At 47.7% G+C, this 23578-nt stretch overlaps 1 protein-coding gene across 1 annotated transcript in view; it reads right to left on the reverse strand.

The window, feature by feature from the left end:
- The window catches only part of foxo3a (forkhead box O3A), a 28407-nt gene extending 5157 nt beyond the window's left edge, over positions 1–23250 (reverse strand). The window contains exon 1 of the mRNA XM_036542500.1: positions 21669–23250. Coding sequence (XP_036398393.1) covers positions 21669–22268 — 600 coding nt within the window. The 5' untranslated portion in view covers positions 22269–23250. The remainder of the gene's footprint in view (positions 1–21668) is intronic.
- Positions 23251–23578: the final 328 nt, after the last annotated feature.

Here is a 23578-nt window from a genome sequence, read left to right on the forward strand (position 1 = left end):
GCTAAAACAGACTACTTTACACTTATTCTGGGACCAATATTTCAATTCCTAACAGAGCTCACCTTAACAGAAATGATATAACACTTTGTTCTATTGGTACATCTACGCTGGTATATACTGAGATACTCCAACATGTCTAAGGAGATTATGACAGCAGTATAGCACAGTGGTTAAGGAGCAGGCCTCGTAACTGAAAGGTTGCCAGTTTGATTCCCTGCTGTGGCACTGCTGCTGTACCTTTGGGAACCCACAATTGCCTCAGTAAATATACAGCTGTGTAAATGGATAACATTGTAAAAAAAAATTGTAACTGATGCAAGTCGCTCTGGATAAGAGCGTCTGCTAAACACCAATGTATATATATGTAATGTGAAGTTAGTCTGAACAGGAGGTTGGTCCAGATTAAAGGGCAAGGCAAGGGCAAACTGAGGTCTATGGGGGTGAAGTAAATGGAAGCATCCACCGATTAGAACAGGTCTGCTGTAATTAAGTTCCCATGTTTCTTCTGCATTTGTGTGAGTGGGTTATGATTTGGGCTCCACAGAAGGGCAGCTCACCTCCTGCCATTTCATCGTGCCAACTACAGCCTCTGCTAACACCCTGTTTGTGTTGGTATGGAGGAAGTTCTGAGAAGCTGGCCTTACAGTACAGAACAGTACAGTTCGGTTAATGGCAAGTACAGTACAAGCTACTGCTCTTGTTTGCCTTTCGTTGGCTGCTTACATAACTCCCCTCACTGAGCCAAACGAGCTTAACCTGCATCAGTAAATATGTAGCTGCAAGAATGTAAGTGGCTCCGGATAAGGGCAAGTAAACATTGTAATGTGTGTGCACATGTGTGAAAAGTTCCAACGAGAGCGATGTTTAAAGTCCATTGGGGGAAAAAAAGGCCATCTATCTGGGCCAGGTCAGCCCTCTCCGCTCTGTATCCAGGGCCCCACTGTTCCCCGTTCTTCTCCGAGACAAAGCCGCCGTTATTCTTCTCAGCTCAACCCGTTCCTCACGTTTACCCGACAGATTCTTAACCCCCACCCCCAACACCCCCACGCCACCCCCCCTCATCCTTTGTGCTGTCCCCCTCACCCATGCAGGACTCTGGAGGCTGCTCACCTCACCCCCCCCAAAACCGTAAAACCGAGACCCCAGCTGCAGCGAGCCTACAGCGAGGACTACAGAGCTCTTTTTGTCCGAGAGGAACACGTGCTTCCAATTTATCACCATCAGCAGGGCCGCTAGGAATCCTCTGCCTTCCTCTCACTTTATTTATTTGGAGGGGGGGTGAAGGGGGGGGGGGGGGGTGGTGACAAGGATTGTATGACCATGAGCCCCAATGTTTTGGTGCTCAGCTCCTGCCAGGACGGTAAGCTCCCGTCTTCATTCAGCAGGGCCAACTTCACTCAGCGGGTGCCCAAGACCAACACACACACGCCAGCCCTCTCGGCTCTGGACATACTCCCCCTTGTGGTGGATGGCAGAAACTGACAGCCTGAGGGGATCCTGCTATGCCTACTTGGTCTAAAAGCCACAGCTGGTGTAGGACTAGAATATGGAGCAATATACTGTATACATGCTAATCGCATCCACCAGACTTGCTTCTGTGTGTTGGTGATTTTTACAATTGCAACTGGTACTTGCACACTTCTGCCCGTTACTTGTTGTCTATTTATTGTCTTGTTATTTATTGACTTTTTATTGTCTTTCTACTGTCTTACTGCCTTTTTGCACTGCTCCCATTGCACTTTATGTTGTCTTTGTCTTGCACTGTCTAAATGTAGCCCGATGGGTCCCAGGGAAACGTTATTTCAACTCTACTGCATACTTGTATATGGATGGACTGACAATAAAGTTCTCTTGGCCCTTGACTTGACTTAGTAGCTGTTCTCATGAGTCACATATAACCATATGCCTGATTGCAGAGTTCAGCGTTTTGGTTTGTTTTTGCCATAAAATAGATACGAAAGCAAAAAAGGGAGCAGAAACTGTACAGCACTGTGCTGGTGGAACAGACCAGAAGAGAGGACTCTGCCTCACGATCAGAACGGCTCTAGGAATCTATTGATAGCACCAACATTTCTGCAGCAATTTCTGGAATCATCCGAGCGTGCAGCCTTCCCTTGCCATTACTGGGCGTAATGACTAATTACTCTTAGACCAATCAGGGCCAGGTCGGATTCTGCGCTCTGAGGCTGCAGCTCAGTCTCCTGCGAGTCCTGTAACCCATCGCCATTTATCCAGCTTTCAGAGGAGAAACAGGGCAAGGTACTCCCCCCAGAATTGCCAAAGTAAAATATCCAGCTGTATAAATGGATACCATGTAAAAATTGCATTCTGTGTAAGCTGGTCTGGATAACAGCGTCTGCTAAATGACAATAATGTAATGAGTAGTGAAATGCTTGGCGTGGTGCTGTCCTGACCTGCTCCTTGCTCCTGCAGAGACAGTTACCCCCACCTGGCCTGACAGGGCAGCACAGAGCAAAGCAAACCCCAGACCCCTGCCTACGCCAAAGCAAACTCAATGTCCTTGTCATTACCCGATCCACGCACATGCAGAACGGATCGGGCAGCGGCAGTCCTCGCTTACTGCTTCTCAAAGTCAAGGATCCTTAACGGCTGCATTTCAAGGATCCTACGTCATCGAATCCCGCCAAAGGACTGTTCCGATGTTGAGGATCCTTCGAATTCTACCAAGCACTGAGTCCTTTGTTCAGAGAATTTTCAAGGATGCATAGCGTGTATCCTCAGCGTCATTAAAGCACCCACAATCCTATGCGCACGTACAAGAGTCTGTGGCGTGGAATTGAAGGCGGGACCTTTTCAATGACGCACACCTGCACACTCGCTAGACTGTTCCATTAACTGTTCTCTGAATGCTAGCAAAGAGTCTTGCCTAGCCTCTGAAGGACCTGACTTGGAAGGACCCGTCCCACAAAGGAAGCATCCTTGACTTTGAGAAGCAGGCACCGTCTCTCTGAGCGTGCTCCTGTGCAAAGGGATGGAGAAAAGTGTGTGGCGGGGGGGGGGGGAGGACACAGACAGCCGAAAGAGAGAGGGAGGAGCAAGAGATCTCCACGTGTAAAAATTTCACATGGCAAAATGACACGTGTCAAATAAATACACAATGACTACACAATAACTAGACAGAAGAAAATTGCAGTTAGATTTAACTTAAACTTTTATTAGACTGTGTCCACAAAATCAGGACTACTTTTTCCAAAGTATTTTGCGTTGCTATTAGGCAGACTGCTTTTCCAATTAGCTTGCTCGCTAGCTATATAAACCCTGCCTCTGGGATGCAGGGTCTGAGTGCGGAGCTGAGAAGGGTCTTTCTATTGGGGGCATAGCTAGCTGTCCAGCTAATTCCCTGTTCTTAGCAAGCTAACCTAGGAAGATCGTGTATCTGCTATAAATCTCTGCGATAAAAGTCACCCCGGAGAAGAGTGCCGGCTAAGTGACAATACGTAAAACGCAATTAATTTTACATGCTCGTTCGCCGATATCATCTTTAAAAAGTAATTAGTGAGATAGCTACCTAGCTCTGGTGAAAGGGTGAGCTACTCGGATAGCTAGCTCCGCTTTCCTGAGACCTTCCGTCAATTACGGCCTCTCGGAGGTGCCGCTGTCTGGAGCCATTGTCTGGCCGTTCACTTCAGCGGCTGCCACCTCTGTTGATGCCCCGCCAGAGTCATCTTCATTTCAGTGTCACTGCCAAAGTGAATAGGGCCTATACCGTTAGCTGCCCGCTTCACTTGACTGCTTTACTCTCATTAGGCTGATCATGAGACCCGTATCCGACATGCTAATTTAACGTGTGTCATTTTTTACATGCGTCGTCGGGATACGCGACCTTTTGACAAGTGACTTTTTTCTTCTATAAAGACATTACTGACCAGGACAGTGTTTCAAACCGAATTAAAGTTCCGATATGCTTGAAACATGGTTGTAGGATTGTTTTTTTTTTTTTTTTACTTGGAAGACCGAATACTGATATGTGATACAACTTAAAAAATAACTCGTATTCATGCTTCCCTTCACCTAAGGTCACATCTTAGGTAGGAGACTAGTTTGTACTTGAAGGATGTCCCTCTAATCACAACCTTTTCAGCAATGCTTCTCACAATGGCAACACGATGGGTTGAGGGGTGATTTCATGCTTCATAAATTATTGCTCCTCGTGCTTCAGCTTTCGGGGATTTCTGGTGGCGGAGTCTCAACTTTATGACCGCAGTAAATCGAAGCTCTGTTTCAACATCCAGGGGTAATCGCTGTTTGCATTTCCTGCACGCCTAGAATAGGTCAGTTTGAGAGAGAAGCAAACGTTTTTCCAGGGTTTATAAGACCGCACTAAACGCATGATTCCAAGAAAGCGCCACCGCAATGCGCGCCCTGCAGGCGCAGAGTGACCGCGCACATACGCGAGCCTCCCCGCTGACGTGTCACCTGCGATTCAATACATTCGGAGCGAGACGGCGATTTGGCTCAGGGGCAATTATTATTTTTTTAAGTAAACATACTGACTGGCAACTCGACTCGTTAAACAGTCATTGTGAGTTTTGGAGAGCACGACAGGACATTCCATTCCACATGTCCAAATGCGTCTTTCTGCAATGCAGCGGGGACCGCGTTGCCAAGTCTTCAGAACAGAAAGATGCCAGATGCCCTCAAAAGTCAAAACCCCCACTTTTATGGACAAACGTCGCTAAAGGGAGAACAGGGGTTACCCGGAGCGCATGCTTATTCCGTGCATGTATCCACCATACCAGACACTCCTGTCTAATAACAATGGCACCACACATTCGTTTTTGATAAAATTTGTGTAGAAAAAATAAATCTATTACCCTCCGACAGTAAATGTAACTCGGGCATTCCAAAATTTGTCACACCCTCTCTGAATTCAGGCAGGAACTCTCCACAACACCCCTGTTTGCCCTGGAACTCCCCCTAACTTAACAGAGAGCTAGCAAAAACATTTGCATATAAATAATGACTGATTCCAGTTTGGCAAGGACATAAAATTCGAGAGAATCGATACGCAGCCAGCTACATCGCAGTCATTTGTCAAGCTCCTCTTGTTTAACTGACGCACCGTTTCATTGATTGTGAACAGGAGGAACGTTCTCCACCCTGATTTCACAATCGACAGCCACCGCTGCCTAGGAATTTAAAAGGGCAAAGTATACAGAGAGGCACCGTTAAAAACGCGCTTAGCTTTTTTTTCCCCCTGCTGCAGTCCAGAGAGAACGCTCCAGTTAATTATAGGCGTGGTGTGGTCAGGAAGGGCATGTCCTGCTCTTTCACTAAACTTCAGGGGGACCAGTACGAAAGCACACGGCCACCGTGAAGTACACTGCAGAAGGACACACAATGGGTCCCTGACAGTGATTTCAGACTCAGATCACACTTGTGTGCATGATGTCAGAATTAGTTTGACACTGTTAATACAATACTATAAAGACAAAACAGAAATCTATAATGAGTAAAACTACATGGAGCCACAATTGCATAATGTAAACTTCACAATAAAAACAAATAACAATTATCTTCATTCATTAACAAAGGTATACTTTAAAAGCACCTCCATACAATTTTTAAGAATGTCTATTTACACTGGTGTGTAAAGTGTAATGTATTGTCCTTTATATCTTCCCTTACATTGTAAAGTATTATCCTGTATACAAATAATATGGTATATTATGTAAACTATATACCCATCTAAAGTAAAGTTGAAAAGTCTGTCACAGGTTGTGGTGCAGGTGAGAGTGAGTGCTTCTCACTGGCAGAAGCAGGAGGTAAAGGGGGAAATTACCACGTCACTAAGGAAAAGCTGCCACAGCCCAAACGTGCACCCAGCGCTTCGCATTTACTAAAACCTTAAAGGTTTTCTGCAATAAGAAGATGTTCCTGTGGAAGTCCCTCAGCCCCCTCGGGCCCTGCTTCCTCTGTTCCAGCGAAGGCTCTCCACACTCCCCCCTTTAGCTTATGGCCGACACTGACATTACACATCAAAGAACAGCGTGTTCCTTCCGCGCGTTCCCACATAAGTGGTGCGCTTCATGAAATGTCTGGCTGTACAGCTTTACTAATTGATTTTTTTTTTTTACTCACTTGTGTGTTTTCCTTATCTTTCACTTAAGGGCAGTGTAATTGGCCTCCTGATACAGCTAATTGCTCTGTTATTAGGGAGCGCTGTAATCGCTCCAGTTCACAGTGATGTTGCTGTAGGTTTAATGCACAGACTCTAAACAACCATTTTCATTTCACATTTAAACATCTTAGTTTGAAAATCTTTCTGCACCTCACAGACAACTACACATACACATCTTTTTTTTGAGGGGGGTGTTTTGGAGTGGTGATGCGTGTTCTTTGAAAAGACTCGAAGAGCGGGGCTGTTCCCGGGTACTCGCTGCAGATACAAAAGCAGTATCCTCATTCTCCACCTGCAGCTGTGGGCTGTGTCCTGCACTTCTCCTCTGGAGAGCAACGCAGAGCCGATCGGGTGAGAACGTCTCTCCCAGCCAAAAAACAGGCTTTTCATTCAGATTACTACACTGCGTAAACGCTACGGTCACACTCTATAAAGACACAGCTGAAAATTAAAAGCGCACACACACATACTGAAGTTAGAGAGACCTATTTAAAAACAACAGCACACTATTTTTAGGCAGGTGAGCCAAGAAGTCACAAAAACATTTATTGTACAATGTACCGGTGTGTCACGCAATGAGAGCAACCTGTTCCTCGGGAAACCTGACGAAACATCTCCACCGAAGCTCGGACATTCGCTTCATACACACACAACGGCCTTAAGGATTACACACGATCTCCGCTCACAATGCTCTTCACTTGCTGGCTTCTCCTCAAGAAAATCACTTTAAATTGCATCCATTTTGCCAGTTACCACAATGATCAATATTCAGGCAGCAGGGTCGTGAGGAGTAACTTGCGAGAACCCAGGGTGAGATAATCAGCTCTCTGTTTCACAGCAGAACAGGGCTACTCAACTCAAGTCCAGGAGGGCTGCAGACCAGCAGGGGTTTTCCAGTTCTTAAAAACACTCTCATAACAATGAAGGAAGGCTAACTTGGTTCAATAAAGACAATGACAGGCTGAAACAGGTGTTTAAGTACAAGGCTGGAACAAAAGCCTGCAGACTCTGCATCCCTCCAAAACCAGCACAGAGCAAGTATGGCAACAGAGGCAACTTTAACATGGATAGGGTAATTACAGGCCGTCTCTTCTGTGCATCCTGTATAACTGTGTTTTATTTTCGCTACAATGGCCCTTCAGTGCAACGCAGAAAGCACACATAAGCAAAAAAAGAAACACAGGCCTTAGAGGCAAGCCCGGCATGCCAGAAAACCTGCATGCACAGCATCCTCCGAGACGCTTAACCCCAAAGCCAGGTATGCAGCGTGCTGACGGAGGGGTAAACCATGTGCCCCCGCTCCCCTCTGCCCTCACGGTGGGGGGGTGGGTGGCTCCCGCAGTCCCCCCAACGGGGCAGGAGAGAGTGTGACGCCACAGGAAGGGACCATCTGCGCTGCGGTTCTCTCTGAGGGTAGCGACAGAGCCGTCGAAACGTGTGTCTCATTCAGAGACGCCATCCCCCTGCCAAGATCTATAACCCGTGTGCAAAAACCACCTACTGCTGCTTCCAACAACTGCCGCCATCCCCGATTGAGGCGGTGAACCTGAAAGCAGTTATGTGTAATTACTTTCTTTTCTTGGATGTGCTTAATTTCAGGGCCGGTTCAGGGATGGTAGGCAATAACTGGCGGTTAATAGAAGGAGCTGAAAGCGGTCATCGTGAGGAACAAGGCGAAATTTTAAAACAACAGATGATGCGACGACTGTAAAACCATGTTTTGTTTTTCTTTTTTTTTTTTCAAGAAGGCCCCCAAATTCTTGGAAACAAAACTCCAAGAACAGAAGTGAGGAAGACATGCCTTTCCTGTTTAGAGATGGTGATGTGGACAGAACTTCAACAGAAAAACGACAGAGACCATCTGCAGACTTGCCTCTGGCCCACAAGGGCACTCTCCACCACATTACATTATTGTCATTCAGCAGGTCTACGCTCTTATCCAGAGCCACTTACACAGGTTACAGTTTTTACATGTTATCCATTTATACAGCTGGATATTTACTGAAGCAACTCTGGGTTAAGCACCTTCCCCAAGCAAGCAGCAGTGCCTCAGTGTGGAAACAAACCAGCAACCTTTCAGTTACAAGCCCTGCTCCTTACTACTATGCCCCACTGTGCCTACCACAACAGATGACCAGTAAAACTATAGTGAGCACCTCGGCTGTAGAGCTGTCTACTGCCTTTCCAGGTTATTTACAGTCTGCTTGTTTAAACTGGACCCGTGTAGCTGGCAGCATTGCAGCACTGTCGCACATGCAGGCGGAGCCTCGGGTTTGCGGCGCATGGCGGGCCGACCCCTCCTTCGCTGTCGGAAGCGCTGGAGTAACGGAGGCGCCGTGAGCTGGAACACGGTGTCCCGGGGCCATTTTTAAAGGCAGGGTGTGACCCAGTCACACGCAGGTGCAATGTGGCCCTAACCTTTAGTCTGCAATGCAAACTCAGCCAACGCGCCCTGCAGCCGGTTTAAAGCGTAATCCCCCGCCGACGTATAGAAGAGCTGCTGTTTCTCACCTTCACTACAGAGGGAACTAAAAAGCCTGTATGTCTTTATTAAGCGGCTTTGTGACCAAATCTATGGTATCTGAAGTCTAAAACACACCACAAGATGTGTTCCACATTCAAATAAGAAGCCCAAACTGAAGCTCACAGCACATGCAGACGCTTCATGAGAGGAAACTGATAAACCAGGGAGAGATTGCTCTGCTCCAGAGACTATTTATTGCACCTCACCTGCATTCCAAGTTAAGGAACAGGTTTATTGCCCCTTTAAGGACAGGGAAACCCCCCTTAGTCTAACCCTGGACCAAAACTGTACCACCATCGCCCTGGTCTCCGCTGACCTGCATAATTATTAAGCTGCGACTGTGTGTGAGCGTGCGTGTAACGTGAAATATATGTATACATATATGTTGTGATATATATCACGCATGATAGTTTAATTGGCTGAGTAATCCATTCTCTCTCCACCTCAGCAGATGTGTAGTGACCGATCTCTCACAAAATGGCTGGTAGTGGAGGCGAGTCACCCCTCCTCCACCGCACAGCCCTTTCAGATACGTGGAAGGGATTAAAGACGCCATACGAAAGTAATCGAATATTACTCTGCAAACAAAAGTATATTTAAACACACACACGCCATATGTGCATGTTTTAACATACACATAACACAGAGCTTGTTTAAATATTATGTTGTATTATATGTACACAGATGTATGAATGGTTTACTGAGACAGTGCCACCCCGCAGTTAAACGGCCGTGGGGCATTATGAACGATGAAGCCAGAGGGCACGTTCCGCAGAGACGGGAGAGCAGGAAATGACTCACGGACGTTGTGTGAAGGCACATGCGTCTCTGCCGCTCTCACTCCCTTTCCGTGTAACGGAGCCGTATGCATAACCAACGGCTGCGGCCCACGATGCGTCATTCTCAACAGCTGAAAACCGGGGGGCTTATTACTGCGCTCTTCATTAAAGAAAGAACAGAAAACCTTTATGATTTCACACGCCTGTAAATGTTCTAGGCAACGCATTATCAAAACAACATGCCCAAGGAACATATGTGCAGCCTACTTCCCCAAACAGAATGACTGTAGGATGGTGTGCAAACAAAAGTTTAACATCAGCTGTGCAAGGTGACTGTTGACCTTTCTGCCATATTTCAGGGCACACGGTGTCAGAGCAGGGTAACCGGAACCCCCTCCCTCTGTACTTGAGAACAGCTTTATCAGTCAGGGACAGGCTTGTGTGACATCTAGCTTGGATGCATTGCATTTTGCCTCCGGCTTTTGTGAAGCAAACCCTAGTCTTCCAATGAGGCACCGTGTATAATTAGAACAATTACTGTAATTGCAATGGTGTAATTATACACGTGTGCAGCGTCTCTCGTCGAGCGTGGCCATCCCGGCGCTGTCCCGGCTCTCCGGCTGCTCTCTACGACCCGCGACCTTCTGGACGGGCCGCGATCCTCGGAGCGCTGCGCTGAGGTCAGCTCTTCCTGTTGGCGGCAGCCTCCACCCTGCTGCCCGGCCGCAGACTCCGCAGAGATCTGCTGAACAAGAGCTCGCGGTGCGGAGAGGAAGCAGGGAGCTCGCTGTGATTTACATTCACCCCACGCGACCTCGTTCCCGAGCGGCGGCCGTCAGCGGGACGCCGCTCAGAGAGCTGAGCCGCACAGGGCCGCAGCGGTGTGCTCCACTGCCCGTGACCCCCGACCCCTCAGAGGTCACACTGCTGCCGTTTCCCTGCATGCAGAGGCAAGGTCTCAGATCCTCCTTACATTACATTACTGGCATTTAGCAGATGCTCTTTTCCAGAGCGACTTACAAAGGACTACATTTTTTTTTTTTTACATGTTAGCCATTACTAAGGCTATTATTGTGGGTTAAGTACCTTGCTCAAGGGTACAGCAGCAGTGCCCCAGCGGGGAACCACTATGCTATACTGTGCTATGCTATGCTATACTATGCTATACTGCCGCTGAGATTTCTAATCATAAAAATCAAACCATTCCTTCCCCCTCCATATTAACCACTGCACCAAACGTGAAAAACACACACCTATAAAAATCAACACAAGGGTAATAAAACAAACTGAGCCATTTAGACTATTCAGATGAATTCCTGCTATGGAAACACAGTGCTGCTCCTTTACCACTATGCCACTCTGCTATCCCTTCGAGGTTACCCTTTTACCATGACGACAGAGGACAGCCGAGACACAGACAGAAAGACTCTGCGCTCACGTTTTGCCTCCTTCTTCCCTCACGATGGCATCCCTGAGCAACACGGGCTTCACCCTGCTGTAAAGGTGTTCCATGGCCACGCCCACAGCCCTGTAAACGCGGTGCGGGCGGGGCCCTGCGGTCGCCAGAGCCGCTGGAGGTTAGGACGCCACCGCTGTCTCAGCAACACCAGCCTCCTGGTGAAAGGCGTACTACCATCACCAAAAAAAAAAAAAAAAATCTAAACCTGACATTTCATTCTCTGCCTTTTAAAACAGCAGGTGCTCTGACTCCTGTCAACTTTCACGTCATTGGCTGAGAGCCGCGTCCCTGAGCCGACGCACGTCCTCAGTGAACGTGCCACCAAAAGCCGACGCAGAGGGCACTCACCGGCACTGTCTCGCCGACTCACCCTCCGTGACTCCACCCAGCCCGTGCACATCATATACGGATTAGTGGATTTGCACGGGATTGTGGCCGGTTACTATGAACCCTGGTGCCCTTCCAACAAAATGGATTAATATTAATCTTAACATGAAAGAGTCTCGAAGGCTCTTTACTCCCAGGCTGATTTTGGATGACATGCCTCTCTTAAAGAGGACATAAAATCACCATCAATCTTTGTTTTATTACTTCTGAATAAATGGCAGGTCAGAAAACAGGCAAACTATTTTGCAACTGATTTTAGGCAGCAAAACCACTATGGGAGTTTTACTAATGAGGAAAAAGGTCTAACATTCATGAGTCTGCTTCCATTCAGCCTGTTTGATGCTGATGCCCTGCATTCCTGACAGCCTTACCCTTACAAAAGTGCTGTTGCGCACACCGCTAAGATAACGCAGTAGTGATCATGCCACACGGCACAGAAACGTCAAAAAGATGTCTGTGGTTCGAAATTAGCCACTGCACCACCAAACATCTGCTTTTTCAAAAATTAGCTTTTAGTTGTTTTATTGGCTCGGAGGTGTCATGCGATTCGGGCACGGGGGTGCATTATGTGAGTGCAGATGTGACCGTGTTCGGTTGCGGTTGCTGTTGCTCTGACCGTGTGGCCCTGTTCCAAACTGCCAGGAAGCTGCAGCACCAGCGGGATGCTGGGATTGGGAAAACCGAAGTCATCATTCTAAAAATCAAAAGCCAAAGAGCTTCACCGTGACAGCCAGTGACCCGAGGCCTTTCCACACAGAGAGTGACACATTCTCACACACACACACACACACACACACACACACGTGCAAACGCGCGCAGACACGCACACAGACACACACACACACACACATGCATGTGCAAACGCACGCAGACACCCACACAGACACACACACATACATGTGCAAACGCGTGCAGACACGCACACAGACACAGACACACACACACACACACACACACACACACACACACACACACACAGTCATGCAATATGCACACTGTCTGCAGAGACATACACAACATACATGCATACAATAAAGCATGCACAATAACATGCACATACAAAATCAAGCATGCACAATAACATGTGCATACAAAATCAAGCAGGCAAATACACACTTACATATATCTAGACAAAAACAAATGCACAAATACACATGCACAATCACATGGATAGACACTTAAACACACATGCACGTGCTCACAAGCACATAAAAACGTACTGACATGCACATACACACGTTAACACACACACACACACACACACACACACACACACACACAGAGCTTCATTTTACAGACCCAGTGCATCTGTACAATAAGACAGGAATGCCCTCTGGGTGTTTAGCTGCTACAGAAGCTGCACAAGCTACAGCACACAGCCTGGAGCGAGTCTGTTGTTGTGGTGCAGACAGTAACCCTCTATTCTGTCACCTCTTGCACCGGAGCCGGGGCTTCGTACAAACTCTCCAGCGAAGCTTTTAGCAAAAACCACATCACTATCCAGCCTGGGCGTGAGCTATCTCAACATCTCAACACGACTGCAAAGGTCATGAATGATTCAAAGGGTGTCTGTGCTCAGAAATGACAGAGAGCGCCGGTGCTTCCCAGAGCAGTAGATATAGGGTCCAATACAAACGCAAGCCTCTGCACCCCCCACCCCCATCCTGCCCTGGCCCCTCCTGGAGCTGTTGCTAGGAGCTGAAGCGCAGCCAGTTCACACAAAGCCAGTTCACAGAGATCCGCTCCCACACTGCTGCACACTGACCTACATGCGCCCCCCAGCCAGCTGATTGATTCCCGTGCTGCAGTCAGCGGCCAATCAGAAAACAGGGGTGGAGAGGATGGGGGCCAATGGCAGCAGCCACCTTGAATGCAGCTCTCAGCAACCACCAGGTGCAGTGAGGGGAGTGCAGTCCAGGCTGTGACTGCCAGCACCACGGTGCTGAAGCAAGCCCTTCGCACGGGCAGGGGAAAAGAGGACCCTTACAGCCCATGCACAGACGTGCAAGTAAAGATCACAACACACAGGCTTTACATTATTTGCATTTAGGAGACGCTTTTAACTTACATGTGTTAAAGTTTTTACATGTTAGCCATTTATACAGCAGGATATTTACGAAGGCAATTGTGGGTTAAGTGCCCCAGCGGGGAACGGAACCAGCAACCTTTCGGCTACAAGTCCTGCTGTTTACCACTATGCTATACTGTCACTCAGACTTCTAATCATAAAAATCCAACCATGCCTTCGCCCTCCATATTAACCACTGCACCAAACGTGAAAAACACACACCTATAAAAATCAACACAAGGGTAATAAAACAAACTGAGCCATTTAGACGATTCAGATGAATCCCTGCTATGGAAACACAGAGAGGCCTGGTTTGATTAACTGGACGCAGGCGCTGCCGTCTCTCCCTCCCACTGTGGGACAACGGCACTCAGCTGCTCGTGCTGCGTGTAGCGGGGGCTGCCGGGCGTCAGAGCCTGGCCCACTTCCGCTGCGCTCACAGTTGCCAAGTTCCCTCTGAAACACAAAGACACACTGACCTATATTTAAGCAGCCGAAGGCCGATTCGAAGCGCCCCGAGCCGTAATGGCCGGCATCGCCCGGGGCCATCCGTTTCCATGAAGAGCTTCGCAGAGACAGAGCTGTGGCCTGCGTCCAGGGGAGTGACATTCCCAGCTGTAAATTAATCAGACTAAAAGCCTGTCAGCATTTTGATGATGTCACCCACGGTACAATAACCGATACCCTGGCCCCACTGGGGCCGAAGCTGTCAGGGCACTCACCGCAGGCGTCGATAGCTATCTTAACCTTGAGGGAGGAAGAAATGCCCGTGAAATACACTCTCCTTTCACAAATATGCTTGCTCCATGTGTGATCTGCCATCTTACCTTGCAAATTACTGTTTCACTTTACCAGCTTCCAGGTTAGGTACAAGGAAGCAGCTGTATTAATGCATTCTGTCTCAAAACAGGATTCAAATCTCTTTAGGAGTGAGTGAGGCTTCATAGTTATGTTTATGTAGTTCAGTAATAGGCCACTCCTGATCTGAACCCAAATAAGGCATCTGTTGACTGAGACATGACCACATGTGTATTGTAGGAGGGCCCGGCTGTATACAAGCAGGTCTGTCCAAAACCCTAATCCCAAAACCAACCCCAATCTTGGATCCAATCCTGTATACAAGCAGGTCTGTCCAAAACCCTAATCCCAAAACCAACCCCAATCCTGGATCCAATCCTTACCAAGACAGTAACTGAATTGGATTGTGGACCCAAGTAGCGAAGATGTCACAGGACTACAGAGTCTCTAGGACAAGGCTGCCATAGAGATTTGCGCCTAGTGTCTCCAGATGTGTAAGCAACACCTATTGGTTTAATGGGACCATATTAAAGTTTGCTGCAGTGAGATCCCCAACATGGAGCTCTTCCCTGGAGTGAATGCAGGGGCCCTAATGCCCAGGAACCTGAGTGTCCCTTATTCTCCTCTGTGTGGGTTCACAATTGCTGCAGTACAATGCTGAGCACTGGGGTCCCCCTGGCACAGTGCTACCAAATCCTTTTGTGGTCAGGTCCAGAGTTTCGGGTTTTCGTTTTTGGCCTTACTGCTCTTGTTTGCCCTGGGGGGAGTGGTGAGGAAAACACCTCTCAGATTCCCACAGACCGCAGGACTCTTTCAGCGCAGGGCCACGTGGGATTACAAACCTATTTTCCTGAGTTGAGCGTTTTTTATGTAAAGCCAGCAAAGCCCAGACTTTCATCAGCTGTGGCTCTGGATGAGCTGCTTTTCCCGGCCAGACTAATCCCTGACACCCGGTGCGAGGCAACACCATTATGGTGAGGGTGTGTAACTCACACAGACCGCCGCAGATGCACAGATGCATGCTGGGTAAGTGGATGGTGGTAGAACTGCCAAGATCAGGCCACAGTTATTAAAGAAACACACTGATACAGAACACTGACACCTGCAGTCACTACGGCAACACACTGCAACACGGAACACTCAGACCTGCGGTCACTACAGCAACACATTGATACAGAACACTGAAACCTGCAGTCACTATAGCAACACATTGTGACAGAACACTGAGGCCTGTAGTCACTACGGCAACACACTGCAACACGGAACACTGAGACCTGCAGTCTACGGGGAAACACTGACAGACAGAGCGCTGAGACCTGGCTGAGAGCAGCACAGCCTTACGGGTGCCTGGGGGTGCAGCAGAAACAGGAACTAAGCATCACATCACCTCTGCACCGCACAGCAAATGACTTCTGGCAGCAGCCAAGAGACATGTTTTTCACCCAGACATGAGCTCTGCAGCTAGAAATGAGTTGCTAGGCACAGACTGTTATTTTGTCTTCCCCAGCCTAAAAGCAGAGACATTTGCATGCTGGTTTTACATACTGGTGTCACACCCAAGGCCCGTTCTAAAAGCTAAAGCCTTGCTCTGGCTCAGCGATTCTACATCCTGGTCCCACTGGGACCTGCTGTGTTTGCTGCCATTTGCTCTAACTGAGCTCTCCGTTAATTAATTGAATGCTGATGTGGATTTGACATCGCTTGGCAATGCAATGGGCCCTTTGATAGAGATGTGCCTGTGTTAACGGTGAAGTTAGAGTAAAGGGATTTCCTTTTCCTGTGTGCCCATGGGTAAAAAGGAAGGGCATTCCACTGTATGGATTAAGAGTGTTCAGTAGTTCAGTAGAGCAGACTTCACTGATATTGTTCACTCCTTATACGGCGTTTTGCTTGTGTTGCACTCTGCCTCACTTGTAAGTCACTTTGGATAAATGCATCTGCCAAATGAATTAATGTAAATGTAAATGTCAACACTGACGGCTGCCCAGTTACCTGAGGCAACCAAATTTCACTGATCAAGAGGCTTTGTCAATGATTTTAAATAAACTATTAAATGCTTTTTCCTCTTTAATAAAATGTAAATGAATTGAAATGTTGCAGAAAAAACCAACCTACCCCTTCCTGTGGTGTGTTTAAGGACTAGTTATCAACATAAATAATGCTGAAAACCATAAGTATCTTTATATTTTAATACAACACAAACACAGCTCCAGCACTACATTTCCTTCCCAGCCTGTGGAAGTGTCAAACGAGGGTAAGTGTTCAGAGTCAGAGTCAGCTGAGCGCAGAGACAGCTCAGCATGCAGGAAGACCGGGGGACACAGCGGGTCCCGGGACCAGGGATACAAAACGCTCACGTGTGCCGGAGCCTGCAGGCCTCGCAGACCCTGCACATACGGCCCTGTTGTTTTCCCTCTCCCCACCCCCCCACCTTTCTGCCTGAGAGGGGCAGCGGTGTGTCCTCACCTCACCTTACCTCACCCGGAGCTCTGGCTGCGGAAGAAAAGGACCTTCCCCAGAGGCTGCTGCACAATGCCGGACCCCTTCCTCTTGCTCTAAGCCCCCTGCACCCCCTATCGCTTTGAGCTCTGCGATCAGCCAGGAAAGCCCCCCCTGGACATGGTCCTGTGCCACAAGCAGGAAGGGGGGGGGGGGGGGGGGGTCACACCACAGTGTCCATTTCCCCTCTCCTTCTATTTTGAAGGCAGCTGGACTCGAAGCCTAAAGGCTGCGGGTTCAAATCCAGGACAAGGCACTGCGGTCACAGCCTTGAGCAGGCTGACCGACCTGCTTAACCTGAAAGCGATTCAGGGGAAACGCCCTGTTGTACAGGTAGTGGCTGACAGTGTGTGAACCGCAGACTGTCCCCATGGATAAAAGACGCAAAGCAAACTGTGCTGTTAAGCAAACAAGCGACACGATGCTGCCCCGGCTAAACCACATGTCTTCATTGTCCCGCAGACTTAGCGTGATTGAGCTCATGTCGAAACCAAGGTGGTGGGACTGATGATTCAAAAGCAGGGCATTAGCCCAAATGCTATAAAACACCCTGTGACAACAAACACTACGTGCTCTATCTACTGTACTGTAACTGATGTGTTCCACCAGGGAAACTTACCGCATTTATGTACACTGACAGCGGCAGTTGAGTTACACACACATGGATGGAGGGGGACACAGACGGATAAGTCGGGGCAAAAGAGGGCGTCAGCAATCAGATAAACACATGATATAGTGATCCCACGCCGCATGCCGCAGGAACAGGAAGGAACCCAAGCCCAGGCTGTGTCACCGGGACTCCTGTGGATAGTGGGAATGCAAGCTCTGCACGCAAACGGAGTGATGTCTTAGGTGCACCGTACGTGAGCAAGAACAGGACACAGGACCTGCACACAGATACTGACACAGACACATAAACACCACAGAAGAAGTGAGTCTAACAACTGACTGTACATATACAGCGGACTGTAAATATAGACCGTAAGCATAGTGGTTAAGGAGCAGGACTCGTAACCGAAAGGTTGCTGGTTTGATTCCCCGCTGGGGCACTGCTGCTGTACCCTTGGGCAAGGTAATGAACCCACAATTGCCTCAGTAAAATATCCAGCTGTATAAATGGATAAAAATTGTTAAATAAATAAACTGCAAATGATGTAAGTCACTCTGCATAACAGTGTCTACTAAATGCCAAAAATGTAACGTAATGAAATGTGTGTGTTTCATGGTTTGTCAGCAGCGAATAGGAGGGTCTCCCCGCACCAGCACATGTGTCGTCAGGAATACAGCACAGGCTCAAATCTACAGTAACCGTGTTTCAGCAGCAGAGCCAGAGAGTGGCCTCTGATTGCCTGGCCCCGCCCGTGGCACACGTGGGCTTTCCGGCTACCCAGGGTTCGCACGCAGGCAGCAAACGGCGCCGGTTTCCAGGGGCAGACTGTCGGAAAACAAGGCCGCAGACGGACGAGCGGACCGCCCTGGGATCGAGGAACGTCGCGTGGAAGAATGCCCGGCAGCGCTGGAGCGATTTCACGCTCCCATAAACCCCGAGCGACGTGGCCGGCGGGGATCCACAGACCCGCCCACCCGCGGTAGCTTACAGTACCTACAGTACTGCACGCGACCTTTTACACACAAACCCATTTGCCCAGCTGAATACCTAGCGGAGCAAAGTAGGCTAACTGGCTATTCTAGGGTGTACCAGCAGCACGGCACCTGGAATTCAAACCCGCAAACCCCAGTTACTATCCCAGCTTCCTAACTGCCACACCGCAATATCGCCTGGCTGTGCAGCCACACACACACACACACACACACACACACACACACACACACACACACACACAGCTGATGTCCTGGCTAACGATGCCTCAGAGATTCCCGATCAATACTACTCTCTGTAAGAAGCCGGTGTAACGTAACACTATAGCTGATTGGAGATGCTGGTGTCGGTCACAACAAAGCTATAGCATTACGGCCATATCTGTTACAGCGGTTGCTGTTATCTTGAAAAATGATGTCATTGTACAGTATTTATGCAAATTCGACAGGCTGTTCTCAACCCCTAGAGTTCATCAAATATAAACCACACAGTTCCTCTATCTTTTCAATAGAAATCTGCATTTTATGGGTGTATGTCCAGTGTATGGTTGTGCAAAAAAAAAAAAAAATCAGGGCTGTGTATATACTCAAAGAAAAAATTTGAGGCGTAGTGTCTTGTAAACAGACTATAATATATGAGCCAATGTGCACTTAACTCAAAAGCCAAGTCAGAAAATATTAAATGCTGCACTCATACACAGGTTCCACTCAGCTAAGTACTCCACAGTTTCAGGGAACTTCTACCATCATGAGGAGCAGCACAGAGGACCAAGAAATAAAATTCGACTTTCTACCCGCAGAGACACACAGCAAGCCCCCAGCCCAAAGTGAGGAGCGCAGGTAAATGTCCTGAGCTAACCCAAAGCGAAGCCATCTGCTGCTGCATGACAAAATGAAAACTACGTCAGCCAACATGGGGCAGGGATGATCGAAGTGCCGGTTTATCAGGGGAGCCCCGGTTCTCTGCCTGTTATCTGGGCTCTGAAGCTGCCCGACTCGGCCTTTATCACACAGACTCCACACACGACTCACCCCCCTCATCCAATCAGAAAAACCCTGCTTTATCCATGTGACTCCCAGCCCCGCCCACCACCACACCAATGATCAGAATTGAGGGGGTTCATGGATCTACGTGACCCAGCTATCAGTGATCAGAGCTGCCTTCATCACGTTACCAAAGGGCCAATTTGGGAGCGACACCTCTGCACGATAAAATGACTCACCCTGACTGTCTGAAATGGCACATATTAGGGATGCGCTTTTTGAATAATTTGATATTCAAATAATCTATGGCTCACATCATTGCATATTCAAATAATCAAACCCTACCCATACCCCCCTTCCCCCAAATAAAAACAACAAAAAGAAGAAACAAAAAAAGAAAAAAAAACCTGTATTAAACTCTACTTTTTCCTGTGCAAACAGTTATTCACAGCAGAGAGTTCACTTGCACTTTCTGGAAGAGAAATGAATAATATGAATACCATTAATGAATGATCTTTTGTTTAGTCCCTGCCTCAGATGTCGTCCTTCAGAAATACCAACCAGGAAGAACACAACCGGACCGTTCTATTTTCTGGTGAAATAAGAAGCATTTGACAGCTAATCAAAGTAATTGATTGATTTTATGTAAGTTAATGATCAAATAACCTGTCCTGTCTAAAGAGACGCTAAATGACACTGACATCATATGACACTGTGTAACACTGCAGGAATATGACACTGAATCATACGCCTACATAATGCGGAGATATGGAGATAGACGAGAGGCAAATCTTCGACCGGCTGGATTTTTTTTCAGAGTCATCAGCCCCACCGACCTGGCACTTCAGAGTACTTTCATCTTTAATGCATGTAAACACAAGATCTGCTTACTGTAGTTATCAAAAGATCATAGTCTGTGCAGCCCAGAGCAGGAAAGAAAGACTCAGGCAAACCTTTATTTGAGAATGAAAGATAACATCTCTAAATAACATCTGGAATGAATCTGCATTTCAACTCATGCCATGATGTCAAAATACCAAATGTATGTTTCATATTTCAAAAATAATAAAATACTAGCCAATGACCTGGCCATTGATACCAGGATGGCTATGGGTTTGTATGCAGTTATATAGTTCTGGTTAGGCTTCAGAGAGGTTAGAAAGACCACTTTGTAGTTTTACCTGAAACGTGCTTGTCTGCTTCCACATGCCAGGATCCACAGAAAGTGGAGCAATGCGCGCGCGCGCACACACACACACACAAAGGTGCACACAGAGAAGACAGATGCACACACACATGCATGTCATATGGAGACACATGCAAATACCCTCAAACATACACACACAAACACACACCACATGCACACAAATACAAACACTCTCAAGCATGCACGCATGCATAGATGCATGGGGGACACATGTACAGATACACACACAAATGCATCTGCAAGCACACACACATACACACACACACACACACACACACACACACACACACACACACACACACACACATAGACTTTACAGGGTTGTAGAAGTGTATCTATTTCATGTTGACTGTATGTCATTTTTGCATTCTTTCTGTTTTTTAGACTCACAACTTTAATGCCTTTTCACCACCTAGAGGCAAAATTTACACACTGTTCTTACTTATGGGGAGCCCCTACAAAGTCAGCCATTGAGGGACATTACTATTTCTATGACTGCTTATTCATGACCAGAGGGGTACACTTATAAAGTCAATGGTCTATTTCTAACAGCAAAATATATACACTAACAATACAGAATAACAGGGATAGATGGGTAAATATCAAATGTGTGTAAATCATTAGCAAATTACAGTCATCTGGCATATTAAACTGGACACATGAAATAACTTGGCAACAAAGAGATGCACTGCGTTAGATGCATGTTTGAAAGATATTGCATGAACACGCAACGAAACTTCATTCGTTATTGACATAGTAGCTTTAAATGGCTTAACTATTAAGTAACGTGGCATTATACGCGAAAAATATGTATCAAGATACTTCCACGTCAAAGGTAGAGCTCCTCTTACGATTAAGGTCTGTCCGTTTGTTAACAGCTTGTGTGTCCAATGTGAGTTATTTAAAGACATTAAGTGCATCATTCCTCCGCTTTCGTCATTCGTAAACTGCTTTAAGCGTTGGAACAGACATTGCCTTCACACCGTGCAGTTACTTTTTGGTGGTAAATAAGTGTTTACAAACATGCGCAGTGAAAGTCCGTGGAAACTGGTTCAGTAAAGTTCACACGAATAATATTTAACTAAGCAAGCGCATCACCGCGACAGTTTGTACATTTTGCGCTTTTCCTTGCTGAACTGTGCGAAACATACGCACGTAAATGCGTGACCACTGTTAGCTTACTGTTTTTGTTTTAACAGACGACGGAAGTTTATTGGCTTACCTTCCACCCCGCTGAACTATTGCTGTCGCCTTTATCCTTGAAGTACGGCACACATCTGACCATCCAGTCGTAGATCTGGGACAAGGTAAGTCTTTTTTCAGGCGAGCTCTCAATGGCTTTGGTGATAAGGTCGGCATACGAGAGGTTACCCCAAGCATTCCGGCGAGAGGACGACTTTCTCGGCTGCTGGGACCCCTGGCCGCCGCCAGCCGCGGACGGAGAGAGCGAGGAGAGCGGAGATCCGGATTTGTGCGGGACGGCGGACGCAGCGGTAACTCCTTCCACGGGGATGGCATTGGGGCTGCTTCCGTCCTCCTCCGTAATGGAGGTGTAGCTCGCTATGCCGTTGGCGTCGCTGGGGACACAAGGGGCAGTGTCATCCCCGTCGTCTCCTTCCTCGGGGATGATCGCAGCGTCGGAGGATCCGGGCTTTCCCGCACTGGACTCCGGTCGAGGCAAAGGCCAGGTGCAAGATCGTGGCCTTTTCTGCGGCTCAAAATCTGGGTCTATTTCCACACCCAGCGAAGAGAGAGGGTCAGGTGACGGTGCCTCTTCCATGTTCACAGAACTCTCGTTCGTCCCAGCAACGACCCTCTTCATCCAACGAATAACTAACAAATAGCAACCTTGTCAGTTAACTGTCAAAGCTGTATTCCATTAATATGTTTTTATTTCCTTCCCCAGCAAAACAAGTTATATCTATTGAGCAGCCTTAAATTCTGAGTTACGGTCAGAATGCAATGCATGAGAGCTTTAATATTAATGCACAGCACTAATATTAAAATTACCCGAACGCTAGCTATTTATGCACAACGGGCTGACTGCATTTCTGCACATTGAACATGTATTTCAAGTTAGTATTACACTCCACGCGCAACGTACTTAACCTACTGTAGCTAATCGCAATACAAATGGATTAGCTACGTCTATTCCTGGTTGGCCGTTTACGACAAGCTCCTCGTTATGCAGTTTATGTTTCAACAAACCAATCGCATCTGGTACCCGTAATACGGTATTACGGTATTTGCCCATCGTTGAGTACATTCAGTTCTTAGAATAGCGTGCGATTCCACCAGCTCTGCTGCAATGCACCCGTCGACAGCTAGCTTGCGATGTGGCAGCGCATACCGAGAGAGAAAGCGTCCAAACGCAGAAATGCCTCAGCGGGAACAGCTAACATCCCCCCCGTCCCCGTTCGCGATAATCCACCAGGCTGCTCCAACCTTCAAAATCCCATCGGAAAAAACGAGTGCTCGCCCGTTCCCATTTCTATAGCTGGTGCCATCTTGACAATTTCCTTCCAAGTCCCTTTGATACGCGCACGGTCGAGAGACACCGATCGTCAGTAATGGATCTAGCTAGCTAGCACAGCGGAGGGCTGCCATCACCTCATTGCCGTTCGGAGCGCGGAGAGAAGACGGCGACAAAACGTCGCCTCCATCGCTGGCTGGCGGTACGTCGTACCACCTGCTTTACACACTCTCCTAAATTATGATTACTGTATTCCCAATTTGCTGCTCCGCGGACCTGCAGCAGGCGCAAACTTATACAGCACAGAATTAAGGCTCAGCCCACCTCCAGAAACGCAGGACCTGCCCCTTGATTCCGCGGAGGGGATTGCCTTTTAAAGCGACAACGTCCAAATGTACAGTGTTGTTACAGGCCAAGTTAAGACTGACGTCTGGTAACACTCATAGCGGTGTGTACTGTGGTGCTCGCAGATAACAACGCAGCTAATTTAACGCTTACTGTTGTCCCTTGGATCTCTTTCCGAAAAGGCGGAGTTTCACTGTATGACATCTCAACAAGCACTTCAGGGCTCCACAAGAATACTGCTCGTTTTGTCTTTGTTGACTGATTACATTTTCTTTTTTTATAGTAGGGTCTTTGTTTTGTAAAATATACTTAGA

The sequence above is a fragment of the Megalops cyprinoides genome, chromosome 12 (assembly GCF_013368585.1).
Source record: "Megalops cyprinoides isolate fMegCyp1 chromosome 12, fMegCyp1.pri, whole genome shotgun sequence".
Classification (NCBI taxonomy): Eukaryota; Metazoa; Chordata; class Actinopteri; order Elopiformes; family Megalopidae; genus Megalops; species Megalops cyprinoides.